The sequence below is a fragment of the Heptranchias perlo genome, chromosome 5, assembly GCF_035084215.1.
Source record: "Heptranchias perlo isolate sHepPer1 chromosome 5, sHepPer1.hap1, whole genome shotgun sequence".
Taxonomy (NCBI): domain Eukaryota; kingdom Metazoa; phylum Chordata; class Chondrichthyes; order Hexanchiformes; family Hexanchidae; genus Heptranchias; species Heptranchias perlo.
In genome coordinates, this window is record NC_090329.1 from 72,856,091 (window position 1) to 72,879,346 (window position 23,256).

At 40.3% G+C, this 23,256-nt stretch overlaps 1 protein-coding gene across 50 annotated transcripts in view; it reads left to right on the plus strand.

Moving 5' to 3' along the window:
• Positions 1-15,961, plus strand: part of trdn (triadin) — a 471,335-nt gene extending 455,374 nt beyond the window's left edge. For all 50 annotated transcript variants that reach the window (XM_067984607.1, XM_067984633.1, XM_067984632.1 and 47 more), the window contains one exon: positions 3,533-15,961. In XM_067984607.1, the coding sequence (XP_067840708.1) occupies positions 3,533-3,690 (158 nt within the window). In that variant the 3' untranslated portion in view covers positions 3,691-15,961. The remainder of the gene's footprint in view (positions 1-3,532) is intronic.
• Positions 15,962-23,256: the final 7,295 nt, after the last annotated feature.

Below are 23,256 nucleotides of genomic sequence, written 5' to 3' on the forward strand. Positions count from 1 at the left end.
CAAGAGTAGGCCATTTGGCCCTCTAACCTGTTCCGCCATTCAGTGAGATCATGGCTGATCTGTGACCTAACTCTATATATCCGCCTTAACCTCTTATCCCTTAGTACCATTGGTTAACAAAAATCTATCTATCTCAGATTTAAAATTAACAATTGAGCTAGCATCAACTGCCATTTGTGGAAGAGAGTTCCAAATTTCTACCACCCTTTGAATGTAGAAGTGTTTCCTAACTTCACTCCTGAAAATCCTGGCTCTAATTTTTAGGCTATGTCCCCTAGTCCTAGACTCCTCAACTAGCAGAAATAGTTTCTCCCTATCCACCCTATCAGTTCGCCTTAATATCTTGAAAACTTCGATCAAATTTCCCCTTAATCTTCTAAATTCCAAGCAATACAACCCTAGTTTGTGTAATCTCGTCTCGTATTTTAACCCTTGGAGTCCAGCTCGCATTCTAGTAAATCTACACTGCACTCCGTCCAAGGCCAATATATCCTCCCTAAGATGCGGTGCCCAGAACTCAACACAATACTCCAGGTGTGGTCTAACCAGGGCTTTGTATAGCTATAGCATAACTTCTACCCCATTGTATTCTAGTCCTCTAGATATAGAGGCCAGCATTCCATTAGCCATTTGATTATTTTCTGTACCTGACCATGACCTTTTAACGATCTATATACATGGACTCCTAAGTCTCTTTGGACCACCACTGTTTCGAGCTTTTCACCATTTAGAAAGTACTCTGATCTATCCTTTTTAGATCCAAAGTGGATGACCTCACACTTGCCTACATTGAAATCAGATTCACTTAATCTGTTACTAACTCTCTGTGATTTTATGCTTCCATCTACATTGCTTACATTGCTGCCTATCTTTGTGTCATCGGCAAACTTGGATGTGTGGCCCTCTATCCCGCCACCTAAGTCATTAATAAATACAGTGAATAATTGAGGCCCCAACACAGATTCCTGTGGGACACCACTAGTCACATCCTGACAATTTGAGATCTTGCCCTTTATCCCTACTCTCTGTCTCTTGCCGCTCAGCCAACTTCCTAACCAAGTCAATAATTTGCTCTCAATTCCATGAGCTTCAACTTTAGCTAACAGTCTCTTATGAGGGACTTTATCAAATGTCTTTTGGAACTCCATATAAACAACATCCATAGATATTCACCTGTTCATTACTTTAGTCACCTCTTCAAAAAATTCAATCAGGCATGACCTACCCATTACAAATCCATGCTGGCTCTCTCTGATCAACTAAAAATTTTCAAGATGTTCAGTCACTCTATCCTTAATTATAGACTCTAGTAATTTACCTACAACTAACTGGTCTGTAATTCTCTGGTTTCCCTCTCTCACCTTTCTTAAATAGCAGAGTGACATGTGCAATTTTCCAACCTAAATGAACCTGAATGCAGAGAACTTTGGAAGATCATAGTTAGGGCATCTGTAATGTTCTCACCTACTTCCTTTAAAACCCTGGGATGGAAACAATCTGGTCCTGGGGATCTGTCACTCTTTAGTACCATTATTTTCTTCATTACTGTTAATTTGCTTACATTAATTATGGTGAGTCCACGTTCCTGATTCAAAATGAGGCGTCTGGCATGCTATTCTCTTCCTCTACTGTGAATACTGATGCAAAGTAGTTATTTAACATGTCTGCCATTTCCTTACTTTCATTTACAATATCACCATTATCAGTTTCTAAGGGGCCACATTGCTCTTGACCACACTCTTTTTCCTAATATAATTGTAAAAAAATGTTGTGTTGATTTTGAAATCCCTTGCGAGTTTCTTTTCATATTCCTTTTTTGTAGCTCTTACTATCTGTTTTGTCACCCATTGCTGTTCTTTGTTTCTCTCCCAGTCACCAGGATCTGTGCTACTTTTTGCTTTTTTGTATGGTTTTTCTTTTATTTTTATGTTATCCCTTACCTCTTTTGTTGTCCATGGCTGTTTTTTTGGCAAGTAGGCCTCTTGCCCCTTCGGGATATAAACTGGTTCTGTATCAGAAAGTGTGAAGTGGCATAAAACTTCTCCTGGTGATAGAACTGCCAGCTCTGAATATCTGCCCAACTATTTGCAATCAAATATCTTTATTTTTAAAATGAAATGACTGAATTGATGATTACCATGTACTTTTATGGATTTTTTCAACAATTTACACAATTTAGAAAATTAGCAAAAAAGCTCATTTGAACACCTTTGTTTTTGTAGTCACAATCCATTAGAGTTTCATGATGGCTCCAAACACATCAAGCAGCTATGCTATGGTGTAATTGTTACTTTGACTTTTAATGACATTGTTCTTCAGTTTCTGTATTATCTATGCAATTACACCTAAATGTCATGCTTAGTCACCATTATCTGCTGCACTTTGAGCACTCGAACTCTGAATATAACCATCAGGCTAATTGGCTAGTCAGAGTGTTAATTGAGGATACACAGAGGGCGCTGTCAAAGTGAATTTGCAAATAAGTTGTGATGTCAGATCCATAAATGATTTCAAGCTTTTTTGCTTTTACAGAGAGTTGCATTGGGTACTTTCAGGTGTTAATTAAAACAGGGTTCCACCATACTTCTGGTGAAGTTACGGTGGCAGAGCTGAAGCAGCTTCGAGGAAATTTCCGGCCAAGGTGTTAATATTAGCAGCTTGAGTTGGCACAGTGCTGCCTGATGGTTTTGGTGTTTTGTTTCAGTTGTGTGACACCTAATCTACTAGTTCTTCCTAAGTGATTTCCTTGTGGCTGGTTGTAGAGTTTCACCTACTACCTGCTGTAATTCTAATAACCCTACAGCTCTTTGGCCTGTGAATTGCAAGAGCCCGGCATATGTCAGATGTGTCCAGGATTGGTAACTTATTGGTCCTGCCTGCGCTTAGCCATCTCTTTAACCCCTGGTGCACCAAGCACCAAGTTTTTGGGGAGACAACCATCAGTCCCATCAATTGTGCACCTCCTCTCCTTGACTCCTTGCAGCACCTGGCCTGTAAAACTGTGTTTCCGCATTCTAATGCCCAACTCTACTGCAATTTTGCTCAGTAAGTAGCTGCTTCTCCTTTTCCAGTGCAGTTTTGTTACTTCACTGCCTCCTAATTGCAGTTCACAGCTGATTAATGCTTCTCCCTTTTCATTGCCTCACCTGCTGTGTAGCAGACATAGCCCACACTTTAGCCCACAGATTGAAAATAGGAAAGTCATGTGTAAACCTGCAAGACTGTTGTTCACAAAAACTTTTAGTAATCTGTAATGTACTCCTGACTAGTGCATTAACTACAATTTCCAAAACTTATGTTTTTGTCGTTTTGCTAGCATTTGTCAGAACTTTTATAACAAGTTGGAAGTTTGGTTTACATAATATGTTAAACCAAAATTACATTTGAAGTTAATTTCTTTAAAAAAAATAGTTCTATGCATGTATCCATGAACACCATGTCATACATATGTTAGAATTACACACTTCAATCTAAAATTGCTGTATCAATTTCATTGCTGTATAAACTTTTTAATACTCTTTTGCTACTACAGCTCCTCTGCGCTTCTTCCAATGTGTGTTCCTTGATGCCAACAATGGATATGGGCCTATGTCAAATGCTTTATCATCTCTCCAAAGCCCTGCAGTGAGCAAACATAACCCCCAGCAGAGTGTGGAATCTGAAAAGAAGGTCAGATCTCCAGGACATTAGATGAACAGATAACGAGATTATATGGAAAGTTATTCTGCAAATTTCATGCTGAAACTTTCAGTCTTCCTGCTCTGACTCTGTTTGCAGAGTTGCAACCACAGAGATCACTGTGAAGATGAAAGCATTTTACTGTTGACTACAGATACAATTAGCAGGAATCGGTTAGAATGGAACTCAACATTATTTAGGGTTGGAACACCTAAATATCTAATTCCTTCTGTCAGAACTGTGGTGCTATAGCATTAAATTGCTCGTAACAACATATACACTGCTGACATGTGCCTGCATTTTTCAGCTCTTCTGCTCCCTGGTTTTTTGCAAGTCCTTCTCAAACTCCAAGATATGTCGGTTTAAAATTGCCTTTCAAATGCTTGTAAAATACACTTATGTAACCATGGTTTATTCAGTTCAAACCTCTTTGTAATGAAAAATAATACTTGTCTATGTAATGATTTCTCATTCACCTGAAATCCAGAAAACTGATGTTCTGATAGACTTTTTGCATTTCCGCTTTCCACTTTAAACAGATGTAGAAAAAAAAATGAGCTCCATCGGAATACTTGTTTGCCTGCTTCAAATGTACTTTCTGTCTATGAATTCTGAATATTAATGTTACTACAGCTGGTTCTTACTCAGAACCAGAGACAATATTCAGTATTGTATACAGACTGTGAGGGGTTTCTGATAATCTTTGTACTAACTATGACACAAATGCCAATGGGCAATGAAAGTGCCCATCAAAATTTTCAATGTGACACAAGTGTTGACAGTATGCTCTGAAGCATTAGTTCGAAAGTAGAATTTTCAGGAAAGCAGATTGAATTTATGTCATTAGTTTCCCTTCAGCATTCAAAAGCACTCTTGTGATTAACTGCCAGATGGAAACCTTCATGCAGAGCAGTTGCACTCAGCATTTTACGATCAGACTTGTCTTATCTGAAATTTGACGTCTCTATCCTGACAGTGCATGGCTTTGTTGGAAGTGACCTACCTTTCTGCTCCACGCTTCTGTAACTGTATTTTTATAACATACTATGATGATTTTAAAAGAAATACAGTTATTTACCAGCTACTGTGTGACTTTAATTATTTTTTAGGCATGTGATAATTTAAAAAAAAGTTTTGAGGAGAAATTTCACAACCTGGGTTTAGGCAATTGTTATAGAAGCACATGAAGGAAGTGTATTTGGAGCATGGAAGATCATGACTTGAGGTGGTCTGCGTGTTCTTGTATGTTACTGAACATGAACAAGAGTTATAAAAGAGATGCAAGCATTACTTTGTGGTGGGAAACTGCATTTAACTTAAATCCAGTGAGTAGTCAGAAATTTGCTTGGTTCTGATTTATTTCTAGTGCAGATAACTACTAATTCACAGATTCAAGAGGAATGGTGCCACAAATGTAATAATAGTTATATTTGCATTTGGTGCTAAATATTTTTAATAAATAATCATTTGTTTAAAAAAAAATACATAATAGAGTCTTACGTATATTAACAAAGCTTGCACTGACTAATGCAACATCTTTTGATTTTTGCTTTAATATTTTTGTAATTATAAGGCTACATTGAAAGAGCAACTAAACTGAAGCATCTCATTATTAACCTAAATTTGTGCTTACACTTCTTCATATTAATTGTGACCATTGTTTATCAATGTACTCATGAGGAAATTGCCTTGTAATCTTTTTAATGTAAATCATTTTGGAGCATGTGCATGCATGTGCTTGTGTGTGACTGTGGACAGAAACTGGGACCTATGCCATAGCACCGTGGCTATGTGGACTTCACTGGCATCAGATCTCAGTAAGAAGATCCTGTTCATGCATGGATGAAAATACAGAAATAAGATGTGAAAAGATTTTTATAGTGCATTTTAGATTTAGTAGTCCATTAAGAAATAATGCGTTTTTAATCTTGGATGTTAAAATAAAATTGACAGCACTACCATAGCACACTGGTAGTGTAGAATCATTGCTGAATCGGAGAATGCAAAATTGTAAACCTCTCTAAGTCATTTGTGTTCTTTCTAAAAGAATTCTAAATATTCTGTTGGGATTCTGTTTACTATGTTACACTATTTGCAGTTGGAGAAGATTCCTGCTTTGTTCAGATGATAAATGATGATATGTCATAAAGGGCAAAGCTTTCCAATTGCTGGAGTATAAATCTGATGAAATCCTGCAAAGTAGATGAATTCAGCCCATGTGTGTCCACAGGGAAGTAAAGGAACATATGGCAGCAAGGTACAATTAGTAGGATAAGAAAGATAAAAGGAAGTTGTAAAAGTTCAGATGACATTACATAAGTGGCGTCAAAACGCAATTTGTGGGCAAGAGAGGCTGCTTAATCTATGAAGCTTTTCAGGTTACATAGATCAGTATAAATGGTTATGTAAAGATGCGTGATAAACGCAAGTTGGAAGCAAGTTTTATTTTCAAGGAATAATGAACTAAGGAATGAAAGGGAAAGATGGCATTTTGAAAGTGTGTTACAGGTTCGAACTTGAGAAGCCTGTTTTTAAATCTGTGGCTATGAAATTAAGCTTTAGATAAGTATCACTGTTCAGTTGCCTACAAGGCACAAGTACACTTGCTTATAATATTTTTTGAGTGATTCACTGCACTCTGTTATATTTTACTTTATATTAATATAAATCATGGAGACATTTAAAACACTGAGCAGCTGAGTAACCACAAATGCTGTGTGTTCTGCTGAGGTCTTTTACAGGGGCACAGGATGGAATTCCCAAGGTAGCCTGGGGACTCCACTTGACATGTCCCCTTGACGTAGGCGCAGACAAAAGATCCATCCACGGCGTGGATTTCCGCTAGAACTGGGTTTCAGCCAAATTCCAGTTGCAGGCAGCTGATCTGCCTCTGCTCCGCCCTTAATATGGGCTGATATTTTGACACCATAACATTTAATTTAGGCCTAATGGAAATTATAAATTAAACTGGTGAATAGCTATATGAATTTAACACGAGCTGTAAGACAATGTCACTCTGTGGTCAAACGTTTTGATATTTTCAAATTGGACTTTTGATGTGCTTATAAAAGAAAAGTTCATGTTGAAAAAGTATTGCACTAAATAGAGTTTAAGGGCTAGATTTTATTTGCACAATTGCATATTAGTATTAAAGACAATGGGGTAGATCTTGACTTTGATTTATCGGAAGAGATGTGAAATGGGCTGCCAACTCGTTATCACCCATTTTACACAATTGCAAAGTCAAGATCTATTCCAATGTGTTGTACTCGAGGAATCAAATAATATTTTCTACTTAGTGGCAGAGATCAGTAGCACCAAATGAATACCAGTAAGCTAATTTAAATATATATTAAAAAGTTAATTTAAATATATTTTTATATGCTCATGCATCAACAAGAGTATATTTTGAGTGGAGGGTCAGAAATGGTGCTAGGTGCCAATATCTACCGCATAAAATGAAATAATAGGAATAGGGCTTGAAGGTCATTCATAATCCCTCAATATCCAACAACTCAATAAAATAAATGTAAAAAAGGAATATGGTTTAAAGGTTATTCAGAATCTCTGTCGGGTCATCTGGAGTTTTATTGAAACAAAATAATCTCTAGTTAAGATATTTTGTTTTTATTTGGGTGCATAAATAAAAATAAGTGAAATACGAAGTATCGTGGGAAAGATAGATTTAAGAGAATGGCATTAACAAGTTAGGATGGGTTACAGACCATTTTAGTATAAAGTCAATCAAATATATGGCAGATGCATCCCCCAAAGAAACAATAGGGACTGAGACCAGGACATGAACTTCAATCTGGACATTGTCCTATTGTCAGCTTGGCATATCAGCTTTTCTCCCCCTCCGATTCCTATGAGCTGCCACCCTCCTATTTGTGGGTTGGCTTACAGTCCCAAGAAGTGATCTGGTGTGATACCTACAGCAGTGTCTTTGTGCAGTTAAACAAAGCCTAGAATAGCTTTCAAACAAGCTACTACCCAAGGGCATTCCTGTACCACCTAAAAGTTTTCCATAGTACAAAATTTTAGGCAAATGTCCAGATAATCTAAAAATTGTCAATTTAGGGTTTGTGGAATAAAGAGGTATCTAAATAAGATTTCAATTAGTATTTTTCTTCCGTAGAAACATTCTCCAATAGCTCTTCATCATTGTTCACCCCTAACTCCACCATCTTTCTTAGTCAAAAAATAATCCAATAATCAGGTAAGATTATTTCCATGCTTTTACTGTTACACTGCACCAATGTTGTGTTACTATTCATGCTCATATTTAAAATTGTATTAGCAACAACTCCTCCAGTGGTTCGGTGAGTTTAACCAATGAGTAGCTAATCCATACAGAACAAGAAAGACTGAGGTTTCATCTACAGACTGTGCTGAGTTGGCAAATTTCAGCCATGTTGGTAGGAGAGTTTTTATTGGCAATGATACGCCCAGGGTTTTGCAGTGTTGGTAAGAGTTTTTTTATCGGTAACGATACGCCCGGGGTTATGGAGGGTGAAAGATTTCCAGCTGTTGATTGTTATCCAGTGACCTCTGTAGAGTGTATGGGTGTAGAGCTCAGGTAAAGTAGGTCAAATAGGCTATTCCACACTAACTGCCAATGCCAACACATGAACAATTGCCAAATGGGTAAGGTACTGGAGGGTGATTAGCACTTTGGAACTGTACCCCAACAGAGAGTCATTGCCTTTAGGGAAGGAGGAGAAGACAAAAACATTGGCAAGAAAAAGAATTCTCATCCAAAAATAATGGGCCAGATTTTGCTGCGCGCCTGCTGTTCGTTCGACTTGCACTTGTCCAAAGACTTTCCATGGGGTTTTACACGGCAAGTTGCTATCAGCCAAACATCCAAACAGCACGGCGCCCTCTACAGGGCATCTGGGACCTATGTGAACAGGGCAAGCAACTGTGTATCTTCTCAACCAATCAGATTGAAGCATTGTTAATGAGCAGCGCAGAGTCTGAACCATGAATTGTAAGTTAGAATAGTGAATTCAATGTCAAATCAGGTACAGAAAGTGAAATGAAGAGAGGGGGAAAAAGATTGGACTAAGAGAAAGAGAAAGCTAAAAGAGAGACAGAAAGAAAAAGTTATTTAATTTTTTTTTAAACCTCCAACAATAATTAAAAGTTGAAGGAATGAGACTCCACACTTGTAAAAGTTAATTTTCAGTGCCAGAGAGGTTGTTTGGCAGTAATTAAGATATACCACGCTGTTAAAAGGGTACTTAGACTGGAATGGACAAGCCCTAACTTTTTGTGGCACATTTAGTCCACAACTACGCCGCCAGTACAGGAGCTTCACACCATTCAATACATTTGAATGGGGAGCCAGATGCAAGATGCCATATTTGCGCAGTTTACGTAGCGGCAGCCCATTTCGGACAGCAACTTCCAGATTTTCATGTTTAACTACACAAGTCTGCTCGCTGGAAGTTGCTGTCTGATTTGTGCATAAATAACGGTGAGTGCTGTTAGCTTCAGTGTTATTTTCACAGCAAAATCTGGCCCAATACTATAAGCAGCCTCTGAGCTACTGAATTAATCTTAGACTTCCAACAGGTTAAGGGAAATTCCTGTCTACCTGGGCCAAACAGTTTAATTTGTTTCCAGGCCAAGCAACATGACACTGAAATGAACTCTAATATTCCAGCAATAAACCCATTTTAATACCCGTGTAGCTTTACTACTGTCATGTTAATCCTATAGAACTAGAATACGCATTTGGAATACAATTTTAATTGAAAAATTAGCCTTTTGGCCCTGTTTTCTTCCCTGTTCGTTCTCTTTCTGTCCAATAATTATTCTCAGCTGAATTTTTCATTTTTAACCTTTTCTATCTTTCCCACCATTTTGTCTAAAAAATTATTTCATTTTTAAAATATTTACTTTGTTTCTTTGTGTCTTGGCTCACATCATCCGTTTTGGAGGTGAAAGCAAGTTTTAGAAAATTGGGTTCTATTGGCTGAAATAGATTTTCAAAGCTTTTTTCAGCAGATCAAAATCACACACGTGGCAGTTTCACATGGCCGTAGATACAGCCAGGTCGATCTTTGCTACATTTTTACATGCCAAGCCAGAAAGAGAGCAGTCGAATGAATGCAATCATCAACAACTTCTGGAACCCTGTAGGGAAGGATTAATATTTTCCACTCCATTCTTCCCTAAAGTAGCTCATAGCAGAAGGGGGAGTGAGAAATTAAAGACTGTGCCTTAGAGTGCTGGGTGGGGGGTCATTTTGACTTTGTGCGATTGTGTAAAATAGGTGAGAGTGAATCGACAGCCTGTTTTATATCTCTTCCAATTTTTAGTTCCATTGATTTCGTGAGAGATGTAAAACGGGTTATCGATTCGCTATCACCCGATTTACACGATCGCACAAAGTCAAAATTACCCCCCTGGAGTGGTAGTTTAAACAGTGAGGCTCAGGTTAGAGGGTTAGGTTAAACTATTGCACCCGATTTGCATGTCATAAAGTAACATTAAAGCCACATGTTGTCAGCAAATAATACTATTTAGCAGGGAATAAAATGTAGTCCACGTCTTTTGCAAGTTCAGCATTTCTTTGTTTCATAAAGTGACTAGGTAGATAGAAAAGAAGTCAGTGAGTTCCTTTCTCCCATTACAACTTAACAAAAATCGCTGGGGCCTATTTTGACTTTTGAGCAGCCGACCAGCAGAGCGCATTGGTCAACTAACCGTTCTGGCAGTGAAGTGGCCCCCTGGGATTTTGAGGCTCTGGCCTGATTTACATTCACCAGGCATGCTGCAGGGCACCAAACAGGCGTCCCGATGCAGCTCGCTAGATTCGGCAATGGAACTGAACTGCCGCCAAGAAAGTAAGTCGCTGAGTTGGGGGGAGGGGCGGTTATGATCGTGAAGGGTGCTGGTCCCGGGGCCCTGTTCCTTCGAGGGCCACAAAAAGAATTCAAGGCTTACCTTTGCTGGGCCCCTTCCATCGCCCATGGAACAGGTCGAAGTTTGCACTGCGCAGGCTCCGACCAGTTCCTACCTAAAATGGACGACAACAACAACAACAACAACAACAACAACAACACATTTATATAATGCCTTCAATGTAATAAAACATCCCGAGCGTTATCGGACAAAATTTGACAACGAACCACGTAAAGGGAGATTGGGATAGGTGACCAAAAGCTTAGTCAAAGAGCTAGGTTTTAAGGAGCGACTTAAAGGAGGAGAGAGAGGTAGAGAGGTGGAGAAGTTTAGGGAGGGAATTTCAGAGCTTAGGGCCTAGGCAACTGACGGCACTGCCACCAATGGTGCAGTGATGAAAATCGGGGATGTGCAAGATGCAAGAATCGAAGGAGCGCAGAGATCTTGACAGGTTGTAGGGCTGGAGGAGGTGACATCAGAGGACCCCAATTTCCATATTAAAAGGGGCCTATCACCTGAAATTGGCAGTCGCTTTGGCTACCCAGAGGCAGGGCCCTTTTAAAATGGTGCCAGTCGCGTTGCCGATGTTAATGGGGCAGTAAGGTTACCAACCCCAATTCGAGGGCATTACCGCCCTGTTACTGTCAGGCAGAGGGAGTGAAAATTGACCCCGTTATTTGATACCAACTTCTTCCACATTGCAAAGAGGCAGTGACTCAAATACAAGATGGGAATTGTATAATTCAATAGTATGGTTCTAAGAGCATACTGATAGAAGTAAAAATGTAACAAACAGCCTTGTGAAGCTGCATCTATGATTATCAAAAAGATGTTGCACAGCAAATATCTCTGCTCCTGACAAAAAATAATTTAAGAAACGTGGTACCAGCACTGCAGGGCACAGAGAAAAATAAATCAGACTCCAGCACCCAGCCACTCATCAATATTTTAGGCAATAAACAGAATTTACATAAAATATTGCTCAGATAACAGTACAATAACAAAGAAGCAGTTTTCTGAAATCTAAACAGGAATATCCTTTCAGCTATTCCAGTACTTCAATTTCCAAAAAAGTACAATAAATCATGCTAAAGAGAATGAACACACAGCATACATATGGAGCAAAGTTGAAAGGTTAGCTTTATCGATGAATAATCAATCAATTGCAAATCTCTTCCAGTTAAACTGATTTTTTTATAATTGAGCAGAAGTGTTCAAATGATTAAACTTTGTCTCTCTTGAGTTTCTGGAGTGTGGCGACTCTCCTGCAGGAGGGGTTGCAAAGAGCTGCAGGTGAAAGGTTAATATGAACAGATGAAGTTTAATCAAAAGCAAAATACTGTGGATGCTGGAAATCTGAAATAAAAGCAGAAAGTGCTGGAAATACTCAGCAAGTCAGGCAGCATCTGTGGAGAAAGAAACAGTTAATGTTTCAGGTCGATGACCTATTGTCAGAAGAAGTTTAATGTTGGAGTAATTAGAATTATGTGCCTTGTGATTTGTTTTAGTCATCCAACAGCAAATAAGATAAATTTAAATTGATACATTAAGCACATTATTAATCAGAAATTTGTTTTTAATTTAGAGCGACAGGACAACCTCACTTATCAGTAAACATGCAAACATGTGTCTGTGTACAAAATTATTAAATCATACATTCACTACAATAAATTTCTAGATTATTCATGGTTGTAAGCTTGTTCTCCCTCCCTTCCAGATAGTATTTATTTAAAATAAAGTTATCAATTATGTAACCTAGAATTTAAATGACCTGCCAGTATGGAAAAATTAATTCTATAAATTAATACCAAAAACTAATTTAATAAGTGGTTTTGATGGAGGAGATAGGGAGGATCTGTTTCCACTGGTAGGAGGGTTGGTAACCAGAGGACATAGATTTAAGATAATTGGCAAAAAATCCAGTGGGGAAATGAGAATTATTTTATGCAGCGAGTTGTTACTATCTGGCATGCACTACCTGAAAGTGTGGAGGAACAGATTCAGAAGGGAATTGGTTATATACTTGGTGAAATTTTCAGGGCTATGGGGAAAGAGCAGGGGAGTGGGACTAATTGGATAGCTCTTTCAAAGGGCCGGCACAGGCACAATGGGCCAAATGGCCTCCTTCTGTGCTGTATGATTCTATGATTAAAATTCTACACGAACAAAAACATTGTAATCACAGTTCATTTTATTTCTCAAACTGAACAGAGATTTCAGTTAAAATACTGTGTTCCCAAAATTTGGAAGTAAAAAATAACAGTCATAAAAAAATCCCTTCAATACAAAACAATTCATCTGTTTTAACCAATTAGAATTGATGCTCTTCTTTGGCTCTTCTGTTGATTATTAATCATAAAGAATTAATTTAAATTATATTTTTAGATTATATTCTCAAATGCAGGCGTGAGTTTGTGAAAAAAAATCTATGTAATAATTTAGCGTTTGAAAGCTATTTCAATCATACAAAAACGATCACATCATGAGCTAATAGTGGCCATCTTGGACATTAAACACAATGGGGTCAATTTTCGGATGCCGAGCGGGTGCGCTCGTGGCGGGTGGGGCTCCTAAAATTGGGGATTCCCGGAGCGGGTCTGGAGCCCGGCTCCAACCCGCCCACTTCCGGGTTCCCCAGTGACGCGAATCAGTGCGTGTGCAGCCCCTGCATGCGGGACTCCCACCGGCAATCAAAGCTGGCGGGATCCCACTTAAGATCATTATCTGGGTACTTGAGGTCGTTTACAGACCTCATTAGTTGGAGATTTTAGGAGGATTCGGATTTTGGACTACCCAGAGCATGTTTCCCATGTTGGGGGAAACACTCCCTGTTTAAACAGATGTGTTGCAGCCAGCAGCCTGTGACAGCAGCAAAGGTCCATTTAACCAATGCGGGATAAACCCTCATTCGTTACAGCAGGGCACTCTGTCACCTCAGACAAAGTTTTGCCTGCCACACCGTTGTCTCCACACTCTAAATTATTAAACCATACCCTAAACTCTGCTGTCCAAGCACATTTACCTACTTTGTGGACCCCTTCACACTCACTCCGTCAGGATGGGGGGGGGGTCCCATTGCTGCATTCATCACTCCATTGGAGGACGAGCAACATCACCAGCCTCGCCAGGCATGCCGTCCTCCTCCGCCACGTGGAGCTACACAACACAGTGCAACTACACATACACCCACTGTAGGGTGACCCAATGGGTGGCATCAAGGGTGTTCATGGAGAACCTCATGAAAGGGCATTATTGCACAAGCCAGTCAAGAATGGCCAAGACGTGGCAGTAGTGGTGACAATATAATATGTAATGTGAGTTGATAAGAAATCAAATATAAGTAAAAACCATGACAAACCCTCAAACACCCTTGTGCATCCCCTTCATGCTTACGACACGTTTGCCTTATGCTTCCTACTGCACATATGTGATGCATGCCCTGTAGCTGCAGCACAGGTAGTGGCAGGTTGAGTGAAGCTGACCGTGAAAGAGATGCATCAGGGGGTGAGTATGAGATAGAGCCATGAGATTGTATGAGGATTGGGTTGAGTGGTAGCGGTGGGATGAGTACTGGCGAGGTGAGTAAGTGCAGGTAAGAGCTTTGAGTGGGTGTGAGGAGTTATGTGATAGAGTAGTGTTGGCAGTGCAGAAGGAGATGTGGGGTGGGGGCGGTGATGTGGCAGACGGAGTGTAGGGGAATGAGTAAGTGTACTCACTTCGGCTGACCTACTTAGGTGATTGAAGCGCCTCCTGCACTGTATGCAGGTTATTGGTATGTTGGTGGTGCAGGTGACCTCCTCTGCCACCTCGAGCCAGGCTTTCATGGTGGCAGAGACAGGCCATTTCCTCCTGTCTGCTGGGTGGAAGATCTCCCTCCTCCTCCTCCTCCTCCTCCTCACCCCATCCAGTAAGACCTGGAGTGAGGCATCATTAAACCTGGGAGCAGCCTTCCGCCTGGGATGCCCCATGCTGTAATTTTGCTGATTTTCTGCAGCATCAGTCAGTGGAGGACTGCCACTTTAAATAGGGCTCCTCCAGCTGACAGCCTATGATGTGGGTGCGCAGTCCACCCACTGCGCAGCTTTCCAGCGCAAAACCAAGAAGCCAAGGTAAGTGGCTTCAATTAGGCGATTGGGTGGGGAACCCACCGATTTTACTGGGCGGGTTACCCATGCACCCAGTCGACCTCCCGCTAGCAACCCGCCTCCCTCCTAATATCGAGCCCTATCTGAAACCTGAGCTTTTCTTTTAACAGTGCCAGAAACTTCTGTTTAAATGCCTAGTGACTTTTTAGTTTTAATCAGTTTTCAGCTATTCATTCAAGTGGGGCTGAACAATACCTGTAAATAAATTTTACTTTTGAACTAAATTCACAAATATAACTGACAAAATATTAACAAATATAACTGACTTAAAATAGTCACATGAAATGTTCTTCAGTCTTGGCTGAAAGGTTTATAATTCTCTTCAGAAACTGATATGAGAGGGACATTGGAAGGTTGTTACTATCTGACTAGTGTCACAACTGAGGGTTGTGAGGGTTGGCTGGTGTTGAAGGTTATTCAGCATCTTGGTGAGAGCAAGCCCTTTATGGTATGTCACATTTATGAAGCACTCAGATGTGACAGTTATCAAAGGGTGAAATAAAATAAATGTTGACTGAAAATGTCATTAAAATATTGACTTTTGTGGTAATGGACAGACCTCAATTAGGTAATAAAACAATTATTGCAACGCACTGCCTTAAGCCATAGAGAAGCTTACTTATTGTATACAGGCATCAAAGTGATTTTCAATTATACAATATAGTTATGTCGCTGCTGTTTATAATTAATTAGTTTTCTTTTCCTTTGTGACTGAGCACTAAGGTCAGCTCTGTGCATAACCAAAAAAATATTCATAGTGTGGAAACTAGAATGATCTTTACCTCTGATTATAATGATTTACTGATTAAAATCGCTTTGGCATTTACTATGTCTTCTCAGTAAGTATCTACTAAATTTCATAGAAAAGTGACGACAAGTTTGAAATGTAGCAAATCTGGTCGCTACCACATTTAATTAGTAGGTTACTGTATTTATAAATCTTGTATTTTTATTATACGGTACTGTTTTTCAATCAATACTCTGTAGTCGATGATCTATGTGACTCCAAACTTTTTTCAACGTAAGCGTTCTCATTTTGAAATGGTTATAGAGTTTCTCCTGGTGCTCAATGATATGTTTTGCTTTCGGGATTGATATTTATTGTTTTTAATCAGTGTTGTGCTTGGACTCAATCCTGGAAGAAATCACATGTTGCAGTGCACTAATTCTAATAAATATATGAGATGCTATGTTGTCAATTGGCCGACAGTATCTTGAAATACTCTTCTGTGTACTTTTTCTTGTGATTGCTACTATCTCTGTTTGAATAATCTTTAAATAACAAAAATATAGAAAGTAATGAGGATAAAGACAGTATGATTTTAAAAATTAGATTCAATGACAAACCAGTATTTTAAATGTATGGTATTATCTTACACCTGCAATTACATACCAGGATCATAAGGCTGGCTAATAGGAAGGCAGCTCACAACAGTATAAAAGGCTATCCTTTAAAACGCTCCTTAAAACCTGCCACTTTGACCAAACTTTTGGTCACTTGTCCTAATATCTCCTTATGTGGCTCGGTGTCAAATTTTGTTTAATAACGCTCCTGTGAAGCGCCTTGGGACGTTTTACTACGTTAAAGGTGCTATATAAATGCAACTTGTTGTTTTGTTATCTGAAGCTGAGGATTTTGAAGGTGGACCTGCAAGGTATTGGAATAATTCCTTCCTTCTCCTTTTAACAGATTTGTAAAGCTAGAGACAGTAATATGTCTGAGAATTAGCTTCATTTATTCTTGCTTCAAAACATTCATCATTTAACATTTCGTATAGAATAGTACACATATAGCACCACATCTGAAACCATTTGTGCAGGGAACTTCTAGGGATAAATTGCGAGAATGGATCATCCCAGCCTATTCACGTACGTGGTCCTGTCGGCAAAGCAAAGTTCCTACTGAGTGAAATGTTGAATCTCTTTTTATACCATTTTCTTCTATGGTCTAATTCCTGCTGGATGCAACACTATCGGGTATTTTATGACCCTCAGTTCTTTGAACAGATTGCTAGACAGGGATGAGGGGCCTCAGGTTTTTTCATACCATACTGTCACTTCCTATCATTGCTTTTCCCGAGCTATAACTTTGATATATGCTCTATAGCAACTTAGTGCCTTTCTTATATCGCAGTAATCTCCTTTCTTATACTCCCCCCTGCTATGATGAAAAGCCTGTGGTTTTAATCCTAACAACCCTTTTAGCTCCACTTTATCTACCTAGCTTATTTATTTAATAATCCATATGTGCCTATCCTTGCAGTACATTGTCTTCAACCTGAAATTCATCCTTCTCCTATGTTATCAGCGTCATTAAGGGGAAAAGACAGGATTTTGTGAGAACACAGTTTAAACCAATTCTGTATACATTACTATTCTGTCTTTGTTCTGTATTAGAATAATGTATAAACATATCTATATTCTTACACAAGGTGTAGACATTCAAGGCACCTTTTGGTTGAATCATGTACCTTTTATCCAGATAAAATAGGAGTAGCATTGTGCAATGTGGAACCAGATCGATAATTTTGACTGAGAAACAAATCAAGCAAAAACAAAACTGAGTCCTAATGAAAATACTTGTCTGCAACCATTGTGGTCACATTGATCAGTGATCCAAGGATTAACTACAAGGTTCCAGATAATGTTCTTGTTAAAACCTTTGGGGCTGAAAAATAGAAAAATTTAAAGAGAGCGTGCCAGGTGCACAGACTTATAAATACGCAAATTGGAAGTAATGCCCTGAGAAAGAGAACACTGATTAAGCATTGCTTCAAACAGAAACAGTTTACTGTTTTGATGATTCATGACAAGCACAAATATCAATACTGATGACTTTTAGCAGAGACCAAATTTAGCACAAAATACCGTAGCGATAATTTTTACCTTCACCGCCTGGGCAGTAATCTGGCATAGTGGATCGCCCACCCTCTGTAGAACTAGCCCAATTTTCATCCCATACACAGAGGTGTAAGGAAAACAGGTACTGAGGGAAAGAAGGAAAGATTAGGAGGAGTGACTCCACATCAATAATAGGATAATAGACACAGTCTATCACAACATCCTCCTCCAATGCCTCTCTTCCATTGTCTAGCTTGATGGGACTGCCTTTGCTTGGTTTCACTCTTACTTATTCAATCATAGCCAAAGCATCTCTAGCAATGACTTCTCTTCTCACCCTGGTTAGGCAACTGTAGACCTGGAGAAACTGATGGAGCATGCATGGGACAATCTCCTTCCAGTTGATGACGAATTTAGAGTAGGGTCTTAAAACAGGCATTACGACCGTGATTTGCATATTCAAGATGCCTAATACCTGTTTCAGGCCTACGCCTGTTCCTATCTTCCTATGTTCCTATAATAAAGTTTCAATACTCTACTGGGAGTGGGTTGGCTAGCGGGAAGTGTGTCGGTGAGTGTCCTGCAAGATGTTTGGGTGATGTGCCGGTCATGGATGAATAGCTGCCAACGTGTGTGACCTGTGAGTTGTGGGTGTGCGGCAGTGGTAATGTGTGAGGGTGAGAGGAAGCATCTGATTGGAAGAGTTGAGTACTGATTGAAAGCAGTGGGTGCGGCTAGTGGTGCAGTTGGTAGGAGATGCCACTTGACAGTTGGCCTCACTCACCTTAACCACTCGTGTCAAAGCATTGAACTTCTTCCTGCACTGCATCCATGTTTGTGGTGCTCTGCGCCTGCTGTCCCCTACTGTCACCCACTGCCTCTTCAGCATGTGTCTGGAGGGCCTCCTGCCCCCCTGTGGATATGGGATGTCCCTCCTTTAGCCCACCTCTTGCAACAAGGCCTCTAGTGCATCAGCAGTGAACCTTGGTGCACGTCCTCTTGCAGACCTAATACAAACTCAGATCGGCAGATTAGTGAGTTCTGGCATGCAGATTGGAGGATGTGGGATTTAATGTTTTAACATAACTCAACAGTTTGTAAACATAGGGATGGGACCTGCTTCTGTGTTTTACGTGTGTGAGATGTCTGATCTCCGTTCACACTGAATGCGGACCCGTATCTTATATTTTGCAAATAAGAGGTGCATGCTGCCTTTAGAAGAAGCAAGCCACTCGTGATCTAAGGGCCCCTGCTGGTGAGCAGCCACTCAACAGCGTTGCTTGGCCTGGCTGCTTGCAGCTTTCAGGTAAATCACCAGGCAGCACAAACGTTACGTGCTGCCTGCATCTCAAAAAACGAGTGTGGGTTAATCATACGCCGTGACCCCCGCGCCCGGTTTTGGGGGTTATCCAGTATAACCCCCTATATTGATTATCTCTTTTATCTGATTGTGATATTGAGGTTGGTGTATGGTGTATTTCTGGCTTTAGAAAGCTCTTGCCAATAAGTTGTCAAGTAGTGAAGTTACAATCTTTATTTTGGGCAAGCGTACGATATGAATTTATTGTATGGCTGACAGAGTCATGAGGAAGATATCTTAATTAATGCAGCCTTAAGTTATTGAGGTGTCTCAAATGCTTTACACAGTGAATTACTTTTGGTGTGCAGTGACAGCTATGCAGGCAAATGCAGCAGCCATTCTGCACTGGAAACATCCCACAAGTAGCAATACAATGAATGATCAGTTACAGCTGTTTTTGGTGATATTTAGGAACTCTCCATTCCTCCAACTCTGGCCTCTTGTGTATCCCCACCCCCTTCGCCCCATCATTGGTGGCCATGCCTTCAGCCCTCTAGGCCCTATCCTCTGGTTCCCTCCCTAAACCTCTCTGCCTCTCTACCTCCCTCTCCTCCTTTAAGACCCTCCTTAAAACCAGTTCTTTGGCCAAGCTTTTAGTTACCTCTCCTAATATCTGCTTCTTTGGCTCGGTGGCAATTTTTATCTGCTTACACTTCTGTGAAGTGCCTTGGGATGTTTTTATATATTATAGGTTCTATATAAATGCAAGTTGTTGTTGAGGGATGAATCTTGACCACCTTCCCTTTAAATAGTGCCATGGGATTTTTAACAGGTAGACAAGATCAGTGTTCAATATCTCATCCAAAAGACAGCACCTCCAACAATACGGAACTTCCATCAGTACAGTACTGAATGTCAGCCTAGTTTTTCCACTGCGGGTGCACACAATCTGAGTCTGTCCCACCACCAGATTTATAGCTTACAGTCTAAAGTGACTATAGGAGTGTGTAAACTGCTGACAACACGCTGGCAATATCTATTTGCACTTTTTTTTGTCTGCAAGCAGCTTCATTGTCGACATCACTGAGGTTCGACTGAAACTACTTCCTATCACTTGCATTACTCCTTCCACTGGCCAGTTCTGGATTTAGCAAAAGGTGGCAACCCTACTGTTACCAGATGAGTAACAGCACTACCTATAGTACCAGGCTCCCTCTGCTGGATACATGTGTAATTACATAAATGTTAAACACGACAGCACCTGTCAGCAAATATTTATAGAACAGTTCTGGCAGAGGTCTGGTGAGGGAAATAATTGATGGTCTAAAAAGAATACCTTGGAAAATACAGACTGCCTTAGCCATTCTCCGTCAAAAAACACACGATAGTCTGCAAAAAGAGCAATGACTAAGTTTCCTTCCCACAAAAGCCCATGTTGTGAATATTCCACCTCTACAAATCTTAAATATTTGCATTGTAGAACCATAGATGTTTACAGCACAGAAGGTGGCCATTCAGCCCATCATGCCTATGCCAGATGCTTGCTAGAGCATACCAAAACTAGGCCCACTTCCTGGCTCATTCCCATAGCCTCATATCTTCCTCGGCTTCAAAAATTCTCCAATTTCCTCTCCAAATTGTCCAATGGTCTTTGCCCCAACTGTTCCCTGTAGCAAAGTATCCATATTCCAACAATCTGCTACATGAAGAATTTTCTCCTTACCCTCTCTTCACTCTCAGTAATAATTTTAAATGGACAAACTTCACCATTGACTCCCCAAACAGAAGAAATAGTCTTTCCCTGTTTACTCAATCAAAAACTCTTCATAATCTTAAAAACCTCAATGAAATCCCCTCTTACTCTTCTCTGAGCCAATGGAAATAGTCCCAATATCTCACTTCCGGTAGTCCCTGGCATCAACCTGCTGCTATACGCTCTCTATGGCTTTAATGCGGTGATTCTCAACAGCCAGCCACTCCATTTATGGCCTGAACTTTTCCAGATTCTTCTAAATTGCCTTTTCTACATACGTCGAGATCATACTGGGGACCGCGGCTGCTGACCCTACCAGAGTCATGCTGGATCATGGGAAGCTCCGTCATTTGCATACCATTGGAGGGTGCTCACACCACCACGGGCACCAACCTGTTCTACAGATCGGAAAACAGCTGCCTTCCGCCAGTCTGAGAGGGTTTGCTGGGTCTGCTCGGCCACCTTTGTAAGGGTGCCAATAATTTAAAAATGGAAAAAATCTTATGCTTAATCTAAGGGATATCCCATTCTGTGCATGTCCACATAACCAGCAATAGCTTTTTCAGTTTCTTTTAATATTCGTTCAGTGGGCGTCGCTGGCAAGGCCAGCATTTATTGACCATCCCTAATTGCCTTTGAGAAGGTGGTGGTGATCCGCCTTCTTGAACTGCTGCAGTCCGTGTGGTGAAGGTTCTCCCACAGTGCTGTTAGGTAGGGAGTTCCAGGATTTTGACCCAGCGATGATGAAGGAACGGTGATAAATTTCTAAGTTGGGATGGTGTGTGACTTGGAGGGGAACGTGCAGGTGGTGTTGTTCCCATGTGCCTGCTGCCCTGGTTCTTCTAGGTGGTAGGGGTCGCGGGTTTGGGAGGTGCTGTCGAAGAAGCCTTGGTGAGTCGTTGCAGTGCATCCTGTGGACGGTACACACAGTGCGCTGGTGTTGAAAGGAGTGAATGTTTAGGGTGGTGGATGGGGTGCCAATCAAGTGGGCTGCTTTGTCCTGGATGGTGTCAAGCTTCTTGAGTGTTGTTGGAGCTGCACTCATCCAGGCAAGTGGAGAGTATTCCATCACACTCCTGACTTGTGTCTTGTAGATGGTGGAAAGGCTTTGGGGAGCCAAGAGGTGAGTCACTCACCGCAGAATACCCAGCCTCTGACCTGCTCTTGTAGCCACAGTATTAATGTGGCTGGTCCAGTTAAGTTTCTGGTCAATGGTGACCCCCAGGATGTTGATGGTGGGGGATTCGGCGATGGTAATGCTGTTGAATGTCAAGGGGAAGTGGTTGGACTCTCTCTTGTTGGAGATGGTCATTGCTTGGCACTTGTCTAAAACATTATCTGAGAGAGACAGCATGGGTTGGAATTTCCTTGAAGCAGCAGTGTTCTGGCAGGGTAGGAAAATTGAGGTTGGGGCGGTGAGGCCCATTTCCCGCTTTTCCACTGGTATCCCGCTTGAGTTTGGGTGATGGAGGAATATTCAGACATATAATGGCAATCTATTTAACTCAGTCTCAAACAGGTCCATTTTGTAGAACAACAGTTGAAGTCACATTTGGATCAAGCTTTAATGCTGTTAAGTGCTAGGAATACATTTAACATTTTTTTTATCAGATGGAATTTTCAATCTCTAATTGTTATCCCTACAGCACTGATACACTATTAAACAATATGTTGCAGCAATAACACTGGTATATAAAAAGTAACTGATGGACCTGTTTATATTTATTGTATTTTTATAGGGGGTTAAATTGGATAACCCCTGAAAATGGGCGCGGGGAGTGCGGTCTGCGATTAACCCTGCATCACAAAATGGGAGCTAAATGGCCCAATTTCAACCCCTTAGTATCTTCAGTGTACACATAGAGTGAGCTTCCATTGGTACAATATTTTAAAATTAAAATATTGTATTTTTGAGGTGGCAAAAGGCCACCCATTTTCTATTTAATATTTGTGTGCAAGTAGAATCCAGATAATCTCTGTAATTAAAGAGCACCTTGGGCAGTTCAGCATTCCAGAAATTATGAAATATGCATTTTGAAGGGAAGGAAGTCAAATATTGCAGGCTCTGGGAAACTCAAATGAAGATCTGACAATGGCAAAGACAGGATTAAAAATAATAAATTGGTTAGTCAAACATTCAAGAACAGTTTACAGGTTTAAAAATGTGTTTTTCTACGTCAAGAAAGACATTAGCACATGTTGGCTTCCCTGCACATCTTTTTAAAGCAAATTAAGTGTGCAGGCAAACCTAAAACAAAATATTTTTTTCAAATATTCATTGATATATTATTTATTTCTGTAAAAGAAATGATGGGAAATCGGAGGATTTGCTGGAGCTGTGAATCCCCACATGATGGCGCTATGGAGACCGGTTGGTTTCTCACCTGTGTGGTGAACCAGTTGATTTGTCATTCTGCTGCACCCAACCTAAGTGACAATTAATATTATGCAATATTACCACGTAATTGTGTTTCTGCATGTATCTGGATAGCATTCTGATGTAGCAGGAAATTACCTCCAGCTCTGGTTGTAAGGTGGGTCATGAGGTCCAGTATTTGTAAACTATGACTGATATCTCCTTGGTTTCATGTGATAGATCTTTTGGGTTTGATGTTGTAATACAG